This window comes from Pyrus communis, chromosome 7 (genome assembly GCF_963583255.1).
Source record: "Pyrus communis chromosome 7, drPyrComm1.1, whole genome shotgun sequence".
Lineage (NCBI taxonomy): Eukaryota > Viridiplantae > Streptophyta > Magnoliopsida > Rosales > Rosaceae > Pyrus > Pyrus communis.
The window spans coordinates 5,869,342-5,881,670 of NC_084809.1; the positions used below are offsets into that span (position 1 = coordinate 5,869,342).

At 33.3% G+C, this 12,329-nt stretch overlaps 1 protein-coding gene and 1 non-coding gene across 2 annotated transcripts; both read left to right on the plus strand.

Moving 5' to 3' along the window:
- Positions 1-594: 594 nt before the first annotated feature.
- LOC137741122 (autophagy-related protein 8d) lies at positions 595-2,649 on the plus strand. The gene is made up of 5 exons (XM_068480924.1): positions 595-668; positions 1,501-1,556; positions 1,639-1,691; positions 2,001-2,119; positions 2,256-2,649. The coding sequence occupies exons 1-5, from the start codon at positions 632-634 to the stop codon at positions 2,348-2,350; spliced, it is 360 nt and encodes a 119-aa protein (XP_068337025.1). The 5' UTR covers positions 595-631; the 3' UTR covers positions 2,351-2,649.
- A 5,393-nt stretch (positions 2,650-8,042) lies between these two features.
- TRNAN-GUU (transfer RNA asparagine (anticodon GUU)) lies at positions 8,043-8,116 on the plus strand. The gene has a single exon. It is a non-coding gene; the product is annotated as a tRNA-Asn (tRNA).
- The last annotated feature ends 4,213 nt before the right edge of the window (positions 8,117-12,329 follow it).

Sequence of the window (12,329 nt, forward strand, 5' to 3'; positions counted from 1 at the left end):
TGTGGCCTATAACCCTTAACTGGACATGATCTTTTGTGAGGGTGGACATTCCGCGTCCTATATTTTACTTCTTTAAAAATCTAAAATTGCTTAATCTCCTATTTACCAAAATTCTTTTTATTTAAAGTAGGAGAGAAAAATACTTGAATGAGGGGGGTAAATTACTATAAAACTTAACAACATACCTATTGATAAAAATAAGGTTCTTTGTCAACCATCTATGATAAAATGTCGATTATGCTCCTATTGGCATAAAAGAACTAAAAGTTAATATAATAAAGATAAAACATTTGATTAATCAAAATTATTTATAAAATTCCATTCTATAATCTTTTTCTCTCACTGCTACTCTCTTCCTATTTATCACCTAACCTCTGCAACAATATACTACATCACATGCTATGCATGTGCCAAATTACTTTGTTAACTTGTTACACAAGCTTACGAGGGGGCGATTGGTAATTTTCTCACCTTTTAATTTGTATTATATATATATATATATATATAGACACACTATCTCTCTCTATCTCTGTTTCAAATTATATTATTGATCGCACCACTTATTTAAACCCCTCCTTCACCTTTTATTCTATTGTTCGTCTATATTTGAGGGTTTCAGAGAAGAGTTTCCATGGCCAAAAGTGCGTTCAAGATGGAGCACCCTCTCGGTAGGTATTTCAATTTACAAAAAAAATTTCACAACCATTACGTTTTATTATTTTGATTTTTCTTGATGCGTTTTTATTAGGTTCAGAAATTTTCCCTTTTTCTTTTTTGGTGGGAGTTTTAGAATTCTTCTTTTGGTCGTCAGGAACCCTAGCTATGTTCTTAACATTACGGGTTATTTGATTGCTCGTCTTCTGTGTAATATTCTGCATAAATCCTTTGAAAGTCTTAATTTTTGCATCCATGATTTATATTCAGTCCTTTCGTATTCTTTTGGTGGCGTTCTAATAACGTTAAGAAAATATAAATATAAGTTAGCTAGGTGCTTTTGCCGTGCTGAATATTAGACTGGTCATACGAAACCTTGAAACCTACAGCAGAAGGCCAAAAACCCTTTCAGCGGTTAATTTGGTTCTTGTGCCTATTACTTTTGTTATACGATTCATGTCCGAGAAACTGTTGACAAACACAATGTAGCACACCGTTACGAGTTCTATTGTAGAAAAACCATTGTCACTAAATCTTTGGTTCCTGAGAAGTCGAATAGCAAAATTAGAATTGTTTGTTTCTTATTTAAAGGTATATGTAATTTATATAGCGTACTTACGGAAGAACGATTGACTAGATGATTTTTATAGCGTACCTATTCTAAGTTCCAGATCATGAGTACTTATTATACTTATTAATACATATGACAAAGAATCTGTGTTGAAGTTCTTTTTAGGGTTATTGGCACGGTTGCGGAGTACCCTGCTATATAAATTGCTCTTTTTTTTTTTTTTTTGGTCAACAATCTGTATTGAAGTTCAAATTGTGTGTCTTTGTACATGCCAGAAAAGAGACAAGCCGAAGCTGCTCGTATAAGAGAGAAGTATCCTGACAGAATTCCAGTATGTTTGTTATTTCTTTCCATTGCAGTAGTTGTTTTTGTTTCTCTTCTATTTTTGTTCTGTAATTCATTGCCCGCTGCAGGTGGTTGTGGAGAGGGCTGAGAAGAGTGATGTGCCTGAAATTGACAAGAAAAAGTGAGTTGTTTCCTAATATTTATATATTCATCTGACGTACATTTTGACAACCACTTTTTTCTTTGCTTCTATCTGTGACATATTTGGAGTCTGGATATCATATGAATTGTGCCAATTTTATTTGTTGCCTTGATGCTTTTACGCTCTAATTAGTCCACGTAGGTGATCGTTTCCTTACACCTTTGGTAGATTTTTGTAGCCATAAAGTTAGATTTTGAAAATTATTTGGATCTATAGGGTCCTCATACTCCCAAAATTTTTGGAATTTTGACAAAAAAATTATTTGTGCCCGGTTTTCTTTGTATGTAGATACCTGGTGCCTGCTGATCTGACTATTGGCCAGTTCGTGTACGTTGTCCGGAAAAGAATCAAGCTCAGTCCTGAGAAGGCTATTTTCGTTTTTGTTAGGAATATTTTGCCACCAACAGGTGAGATAAAATTCTCTATATTGTACTGTTTTCTTCAGTGCATGATTAGTACAATTTTCCCCCTTCCCAGATATGTATGGTAGGTTACTATTGTATAATCAACTTTATCAATACTTCTTGTTTGATTTTGTTGCAGCGGCTATAATGTCTGCAATTTATGAGGAAAATAAGGATGAAGATGGCTTTCTTTACATGCTGTACAGCGGTGAGAACACATTCGGGACATTCTGAAGATTAAAAAAAATAAAAGAATTTACAAGTGATGTAAATTATCTTTCAGTCGAGAAGTTTGGTGCTTACTGAGACACGTTTTCCGGTTTTGGATTAATGACCTTTTATATTCTATTAAGTAGATGATAATTTTTATTTCAAGATGCAAGATGGATGTGATTGGATGAATATATTTATGTGTGCGTATGTAGATCCCAAATTTGCTGCGTAAAGCCTTTCCTTTGCAATATGTAATCTAATTCAAGGCGCCAGTGCAACCCTTACAGGTTTAAGCCTCAATTCAAAGACACATCATCAACTCTCACTCTAATTGATAGAGTTGAGATTCAAACCTTGTTCTTCTGTCTTTCACTTTATCTTCTTCGGTGCAATTTATTTCGATGGCTTTGTAATTGGAAATTAGGGGTCATTTATAATTTGAATTTTGTGGAATCAAACTAGGTTATAATTGTGTTGCGTATCTATTTGTGTGGTTGCTTAGATGGATTTGCAGATTGAACGGAACGACGAGGAGAAGCAGCCACTACCCCCACTCTGTATCAGAGTTATATAAACCAAACTCATGAGACTCATATATTAAGCTCACTTATATTAGACTCAAAATTTTCCTATTTGTGAGTTTGGCTCAAACTTTTTAGAAGGGGAAATTCAAATTTGAGATGTAAAAATTACATTTACACTCCCTTTTAAATTTTTGGGAAATGTGAATGAAAGTTCTACTTTAATGAGAAAAATGTAAATTCGAGATGTCATTTAATTTTCTCTCCTTAGATTAGTAATTCCCATCACCTAAAGATGTGAAAAAGAATGTGAATTTAGGTTTTTATTTACATATTAGGTCGAAGATGAATAATTTACATTTTGCCATTAATTAGAGTTTTTCGGCTAAAAAAAAAAAAAAACATGATCATTTTACATCTCCCATTAAAGTAAGGGTTCTTATGTTTCATATTAATTGGGAAAACTAATTTATGAAGGACCGAATAAAATGACATTATATATTTGAATCGGTTTTAACCATCAACATACAAAGTAGATAAATACGAGAGATGTTTCTAAGTATCTGGTACACAAGTCGATACTCTATGTGTCAAAATACAAGTGGAGGAACACAAAAACATATATGCTCACTCTTATATAATGACACGTGAAGTGGCTAGTTTGTGTATCAGTTACTTGAAAAAACCTCTTGTATAATTACATTGCGAGTTAGATATAGAAAATAACATTAGGTTTATATCGCTTCAAATTATCTCAGCTTTGCGGGATCCTTCCATCAACATGTCATATATTGGTCATGTTATTAAGGATTCTAAAATCTTGTTGAGATCGATCATTGAGGGCTTCTTATATCTACGTTCGTCGTCAAGCCAATGGTGTGACCCACCTCCTAGCCCGCTATGCACTCAAAAATGCTAGTCCTTTTCTTTGGTTAGACTCCCCTCCGGGCTTTTATAGGGATGTGCTATCCACACATCCCCTTATTTATCTGATGTCCTCCTTGAGGATGTCCTTTTTGTAATGGACTGAGCATTTGCTCCTATTTACCGTTAAAAAAAAGCATTTGCTCCTATTTTGTATGCTTTTATCTATGAAATGAAAGTCTATTGCTTTTATCCAAAAAAAAAAAAAAATGTGATGGAAGGTGCTCTAAAAGTACGTCTTTATTAGAATTTTTAAGATACCGACTGTTGTGCCAACGTTTCTACTAATCAAAATTGGAAGCTTATTAATGATTATATACGTGAATCGTGAGAGTTAACTTGTGAGGAATTCATGCTATTTTTAGATATTGGGAAAGTTGAGTAAATAACTTGTGGTTAAATCGGAAAATAAAGATGGTCAAGAACAAATCAGAATATTAAACAAATCGAAACAATACCAATGTCATATCTAACCATGATTCAAACTTCAGAGAAAATGAATTTAATCCTAGATCTTATCATTTTTACAAAATGGAGAACTAATAATTAATTTCACTTCATCAAGCTAGCGAGTTTGGTCACTTGGAGACCTTGTCTTTGCGGTGACACTTGTCTTTGATTCAATTGATTTTACCCTTGATCTTTTCCTTGGCCTTCTCAGCATCCACCTTGGCTTTCCCAAGTCCTAATGCGGCTGCTGCAGCTGCGTTTTTCATATGCTTTTTGTCGTTGCCGCTGCTCCTACCTTCCTGTTTCTGATTTTCTCCAGCAGGCTGCTTATCATTCTCTTCTTGCTCTTGCTTTGTTCTTGTTATTGTTCGTGCTCTTGTTCTTGGTACGGTTCAGCTGGTTCTTGATAAATTGTTCTGGTTCTTGATAGTATTCGTATTGTGGTTCAGGTGCGGGTTCGTCGCAGCCATGACTTCCTGAGCTTAAATACTCCTGTCGCAACTTTTCATTCATTTACACATGTAACTTAAGAAACAACCCTTTGTAATATGTCATGTATATATACTTAGTACCAACTATCATAATTATTATTTTTTAACAGGAAAGTATGGATGAATTTTTATAAATATTACGGGACATAATAAAAAAGGTAATATTAGGGAGACTAAATTTGTAGATAAAAATTGCAAACTAAATGATGTGTCATCAATAAGATTGAACACGTTTATGCTTAAGTCACAATCCAATCATCAACTCCAATGTCATTTAGTTTACAAAATTTTGTCTAAAATTTTGTCTCCCTAACATTACCCTAATAAAAATGGCCACTTTGATACATAATGGTAAAAGTCTACGTGGAAATAATTTAATATGAAAAAAAACCATAAAAGCATTATGGTAAATGGAAATTAAAGTCATGAAAATAAGATCATAGGGTTTTATTGTCCAAGTAGCCCAGAACATGGACAGATCACATGATTAAACATATTACTGTATATAACCATTGGTAAAGCGAATTTTTCTAGAGTAAGAGTTACGGAAAAACGACAAATGAGATGACAAATTTGCAACCTCTCAAGTAAAATAAAGACTGGCTCTTGCTGTAGAAAACTACATTATCCCCACAAACAAAAATACACAAACTCAATCACATACAGGAAAATAGGGGGCGAGAAGTACCTTTGATGTATGTGGATGGCAAACAGGAGATTGACGTTTGAAATTGTGGGGACTAAGAATGGGGTTTTAGACGAGAGGAGAATTTATTTTGGGGGATTATATAAAACGGGTTAATTCAAATTTCCATTTCTTCTCCTTATACGTATTATTATAAAGGGAAATTTTATTTGAACCCATATAACCTCTTTCTACACCTAACTTACTCTCTTCATCCATATTGTTTTTTCTTAAAGAATTAATCTCTCTTTAAACCCAAATTTATTACCTAAACTACCCTCTCAAACTCAATTCAAAATGTTAAATTATCTTTACACCCATTCATTTTATAAAATAATATTTGTAATTGATTTTTTTTTTTTTAAAAAAAAGAAAGAGAGAGAGGCATCCTTGCCACACTCCCCTCTTCCCACTAACATTTACATGGCTACTTTTTTTTTTTTTCTTTCTGCTACCAAACCCATACATTTACCTTTTTTTTCTTTCTACTGATGTGCATAAACAACAAATCAAACAATTCATCCCTTTATATTTATCAACAAGCAAGGAAGTTTATAATCTAAGAACATTGGTAAGAAGTTTTTCCTTAGAATTTTCCAATTGCAAAAAGTTTAACAAACCATTTGAGATTGATGAAAAAAAATTGAAACCCAAATACTCATCTTCTAAACTTAAAAAAAATTGAAATCAAACAAACAAAATATTCATAAATTGAGTCATACCTTAGTTGGATGATTCAAAACTTCAAAATCATTATCCATCAATAAAAAAAGCTTGTTTTACTCTACAAGATGTATTAGGGTTTTAGCTAGAATAAACGTAGGATAAATAAGAAGTGATGGTAGGGTTTAATGGGTTTATTGATAAATTTGGCTTTTATTATTAATTTCATTTTGTACTTAATAGTAATTATGCAACATGGTGAAATAGACAATTAACAATTTAAATTTAAGTTGGTGTAGAAAGAGGTTACATGGGTTCAAATAAAATTTCTCTATTAGAAATTAGGGAGACTTTGGATCCAGTCCCTAACCATTAACATTCTTTGACTAAAACCTTAATGATATTCAATTTTTGATCAAAGTCCCTTGACTTTTTACACCTCATTATTGTTGTTAATCTTTATTTCCATATGTTTGATAGTAATTACTTGACATGTAATGGGATTTAAAATCCCATATTATGGCATATAAATTAAAAATGATTACAATAAAAAAGAAAATACTCAAAAATTTTGATTGAATAAATAGATAAAAACAGGTAACAATATAACTTTGAAATAATAAATGTCAAACAAATGTACCCATAGTGTTCAAAAAATTGAAAAATGGTACATTTTATTATAAGGCTTTTTAGCCAAAATGGTCCTTGAGATTTGCATAACACATCACTTTGGTCCCTGAGATTGTCTACCATCCATTATTTTGATCATTCCGTTAAAAACTCCGTTAAGTGTCCCGGAGCTCTTGGCCGGAAGTTTGGGCAATTTTCAAAGCTTCGTAACTCAATTGTTTCTTAACCAAATTCAACCCATAATATATCAAAATGAAGATAGGAAAGTGTAGAACAAGATTGTACGTATTTGGAAGCCCAATGGTTGTCGGAGATGGTCGAAAAATAGCCTGAAAGGTGACTGGTCCACGGGAAAACTAAAAGTCACATTTCAGGCTATTTTTCATCCATCTTCGGAAACCATTAGACTTCCAAATAGGTATAATCTTGTTCTATACTTTTCTATCTTCATTTTGATATATTATGGGTTGAATTTGGTTAAGAAACGATTGAGTTACGAAGTTTTAAAAATTGCCCAAACTTTTGGCCAAGAGCTCTAGGACACTTAACGGAGTTTTTAACAGAATGACCAAAATAATGAATGGTGGACAATCTCAGGGACCAAAGTGATATGTTATGCAAATCTCATGGACCATTTTGGCTAAAAAACCTTATTATAAATATGTATACATTATAAATAAAAAATAAATAGATTTTACATTAAAAAACGGGTACATTTTACATTAAAAAATTGTACATTTACAAAAAAAATTAGTACATTTTACATATAACCAAGTGGTACATTTATAAAGAAAAATGGGTACATTATAAATAAATTATGAGTATAAATAAAAATTTTAAAAATATGGGCACACAATGAAATTAATATATGGGTACAAATTAAAACTAAAAAGAAAATTGGTACAAATTAAAAAAGGGTTGCCAATAAAAAATGGTACAAGCAAAAAATAGAAATATATGATACAAAGTTTAATCATAAATATAAATATACCAAAACACTATGTTTTAGAAATAAAATTTAATTATGTTGATATGTAAATAATTTATAACTGAAATAATGAAGTTCATTAAAAACTAGGAACTTTGATAAAAGAAAAAAATAAAAAGAAATAAGATTTTAATCAATACAATAGAATAAAGAGGGATGATAACTTAATTTATTAGAGGGATGGCCACTTAATTTATTCAATGCATCGTATCTTTGCAGTGGTGACACTAATGGTAAATCAATTCTACAATTGGGTTGGGATTACGCCAATTGTACTTAATCAGCATCAAAGACTACTTATAGTAAGCTTTCCTTTGGCTGTACTTGTTTATTAAGACTTGAGCACCTAAATAATCAAGAAGCTGGAATAGCTCAGCTGGTTAGAGCGTGTGGCTGTTAACCACAAGGTCGGAGGTTCGAACCCTCCTTCTAGCGCTTTTCTTTTTAAATATTTTTACTTTTTTTTTTAATATGGTTTTACTTATTTTATTTTTATTTTTAGTATATTTTTACTTATTTTATTTTCATTCGGAAAAAAGAAGTGGATGTCGAACGGGAGAGCCGAATTGAACCTTAATAAATAAAACTGTAAAAAATTGTGTTGACCAAAAAAGTCAAAATCAGAACAAAAATTGAACCGAATCGTCTCAAAGCAATTATAGTTTCGATTATTTTATTTTCATCACATATTTTTACTTATTTTATTTTCATTAAAAAAAGAAGAAGTGGACGCTAAACAGGAAAGCCGAATTGAACCTTGTTAAATACAACTGTAAAAAATTGTGTTGACCAAAAAAGTCAAAACCAGAACAAAAATCGAACTGAATCGTCTCAAAGTAGTTACGGTTTCGATTTGGAAATATTAAGAACCGGAGGAACCAAACTGAGCCGCTTTTAATATAAATTATTTTATTTTATTTTGAACAAACGATATTAGTACACTAAAAGGGAGGGGATGAGCTTAGCTTCACAATGAGCTTAGCTTCACAATGAGCTAGCAATAATGTAGTTCAAATTTGTTTTTGGCGAGAATTGAATTAAGACCTCTCACTTACAAGTGAAGAGAAATACAACTAGACCGTAGTACTAAGTGGCAATATAAATTATTGTTTTATTAATATTTATATATATATTTATAAGACATTTTTCCAAGAAGGCCATGTGCTTGCCCAATATTTTTCTTCACTTCTCTCCCCCCTCCTTTGTTGTTTTATGACTTTTGACAAATCCTGATCCGGGATGTTCACTAGGACTTCAAATTGAGTTGTGTTAGCCGACACTTGGAAGGTGACGAAGCCATAAAGTGTATTGATGTGGAAGATGTCAATAAATTTAAACCTAAAAGTGCCTAAGTACAACAATGCACGGTGAGCGGGTATGAACCCATTTCACACGTGATAACAGAGTATAAGTACAATACAGTAAAATAGGGTGTGAAGTATACCATCAATGATAATCGTCTACGCCAAGATTTGCCAATAATTCTCGTCGGTACGAAAACTTTGCTACTAGAAACTGGAGGGGCGAAAAAAAAAGGGTGAGTGGGCTTAAAAATAAAGTTTTAATAAAAACCTTTTGAAAACGTTATAACCCTTAGCCATAAAACCCGTATAGTTTCCAGAAAATAATACTACTATGTAGGTATAAAAACCAATGCACAAGAGCAGTGAAAACTGAAGTATGCTATGTCATAATATCTCAGCAATGATAAATGTAAGCCAGGTGTGAAACCAATATAAAATAGTATGCAAGTTGGAGTCGTTTAACGTGACCTGTACAACTAGACTTGTAGCTTATCAATCTAGGCTAGCACACGAGTCGGAGTCACCTAGTGTGATCTGTACAACAGGTTGGGTATAAATATGTACGCTCAAGTGCTACGATCACGTGAAGGCTGTGCGACAATTCGCGGGTCACCTACGAGTCGGAACCACCTATTGTGGTCTGTACGACAGGCTGACACCAGACTTGGATCCAAGGTGAGTGTGCAATGCAAGAGGTGAACAATCACGTGAAGGTTGTGCCCTAACCCCTGGCAGGAGCACTAATACCAGGGTGCAACCATGATGAGCTCTAAATAAATGTGTGCATACCAATACAATACAACCCATTCATTCATATAATACTCACTTGAAGCTTCCTTGCGCCTCCGTAGGATCATTTAACACAAACACATTTCATAACAATGCAACATTTAAAAATAATACATTTCCTAGACATGGCATGAAAAATGCAATACTCAATTTAAAACATTTTTGGAAACCGTAAAGTTTATATATATACACTATAAAAAGGAAAAAGACCTACTCACCTGAGGTCGGCACTACAACTCCCTAGCATGAATATCGAGATGTCACGAATGATCGGCGCCTAGAACAATTATCAAATCACGTCTCAAAATTCTTATCAATAGAACACATGACTTACATATCCTATTCGGGAAGATCCGTATGTCAGATTTCCGATCCGTAAGTTTCTAATATCCTCAAATATTAAGTACTATAATGTGTCAAAGTTTGGTGACAATCCAACGGTCGGATTGTCAATTCATTTATTAACTAAGTGGCGGCCCTTAACGAAAATATAACCAAACAATGGAAATTTCAGAAAAAGAAGGGTGGATTCAGGTCCAGCATGTTAAGGAACCGAAGGAAGGACCTCAGGTTTTTCCCCCACGTGTTGCCACATCTGCCGCGCCGCATGGCGGTTGGCTGCCTCGACTTCCTGGAAAATCTAACAACTTTGAAAATTTCCAAAATTTATAGTAATGAATATCTCAATGAGAGGAACAACTTTCATACCTGCGACTAAGGTCAATTTGTTCCGGAAAAGCCCCAATTTCACTAGAACCCGTCGGAAACCCTAAAAATGGGTGTCTTCGATCCCTCACCTCCGGTGCTCCACCACCCCTATAATTGTTTGGGCTTTGTTCTAGGCCTCAAGGGAAGTCTAATGGTGGTGGTCATTGGAAGAGGTAGCTTCAAGATTTGAGGAATTGTCGCACAAACCGTCGTACCCATCGACGGTTCCGTTCTTCGTGAGACTCAGGCCAAACTTCTTCAATTTTGGGTGGAAATGGAAGATGGGATGACACCGAGTTGATTGATAGTATTGGTTGGCTACAATTTGTCGGAAAATCGAAGGAAAACTGATGAAAATCGTCGGAAAACTTGAAGAGAAACGGGCGGGTCGCGTGGGGAGGAACCGGGTCAGGGTGATCTGGTGCTCCTCTATTCCCTCATATCCCCTTATTCCTCTCCTCTCTGATTGGTCAGTTCCATTCTCTCTCCTCTTCCAATTCGCCTCACATCTCCCTTCTTTCTCTCTTTTATCTTCTTTCTTATCCGTTCATCTCTCATTTCCTTTAATCTCAGCCACACACGTGGCTTTTCAGATTTTGCTCCAAAAATCTGGAGCTTTCCAGAAAATATTCAAATTACCATTTTGTCCCTATTTTTACGCACCCATAACTTCTTCGTTATAACTCCAAATTACGTTATATTTGCCCCCGCACATTCATAGCGACAAGTACTACGAGGAATTGCCAAAAAAATGAACCTTATGTGACATGACAAGATGGTCAACAAAAGTCAACATCTTTACCTCAAAGGGCATTTCCGTAAATTCATATTTAAAAATTATAAAGACTAAAATTTTTGGGGACGGGTCATTACAACTTCTCTCCCCTTACTTTAATTTTCTTCATTCTTTTACAGTATATTATGTATTATGTACACTTTAGTTTTAGTTTAAAATGTACACTTTGGTCTTAATCTGAGGCTTTTTATCTTTTGATTTATATTTATATTTACACTTTCTATCTTCCCATCACAAACTTGTAAATCTAGTAGTGCGAACTCAAATTTGATTCAATTTATGTTAAAATATGTGTTTGGTATTGGAAGTAGAAAATTTGAAAATATAAATATATATATATATATATATATATATATATATATATGATTTTGGTTACAACCGTAAACCAGCAAGAATCGAAGTAAAACTATCATGAACCGAACCGCATGGTTTCAATAATAAATTTAAGCAGAACTGCTCTGCACCAAATCGAACCGTTGAAATTTTTTGAATCCAGCTCTGATTTTAGTGTGGAACTTGGCCGAACCGGACCGAGCCTATCCCTAGATTAACATATAAAAAGGTCCAATTGTCAACTTCCTTTTGTTGAATACAACAAATATTTTTATATGTTTTTCTGCTTTGGGAAGTGGATTAACATTAAAAAAAGGTTTCAATTGTGAACTTCCTTTTGTTGAATACAACAAATATTTTTATATGTTTTTCTGCTTTGGGAAGTCGATTAACATTAAAAAAAGGTTTCAATTGTGAACTTCCTTTTGTTGAATACAACAAATATTTTTATATGTTTTTCTGCTTTGGGAAGTCGATTAACATTAAAAAAAGGTTTCAATTGTCAACTTCCTTTGGTTGAATGCAACAAATATTTTTATATGTTTTTCTGCTTTGGGAAGTCGATTAACATTAAAAAAAGGTTTCAATTGTCAACTTCCTTTGGTTGAATACAACAAATATTTTTATATGTTTGTCAACTTAGGACTTAAATTTCTTGTTTTTATTTTCAGTTTTCTTCTTCCTTTTTTCTGTCTAAGATTTTTTTTTCCTTTTTTTT

What these genes read in the sequence shown, in the direction of transcription:
- LOC137741122 (XM_068480924.1), top strand. Translation starts at nt 632, where the DNA reads ATGGCCAAAAGTGCGTTCAAGATGGAGCACCCTCTCG. An exon ending in CAAGATGGAGCACCCTCTCG is followed by an intron (nt 669 to 1,500) that starts GTAGGTATTTCA and finishes TGTACATGCCAG; the next exon opens with AAAAGAGACAAGCCGAAGCT. An exon ending in GAATATTTTGCCACCAACAG is followed by an intron (nt 2,120 to 2,255) that starts GTGAGATAAAAT and finishes ATTTTGTTGCAG; the next exon opens with CGGCTATAATGTCTGCAATT.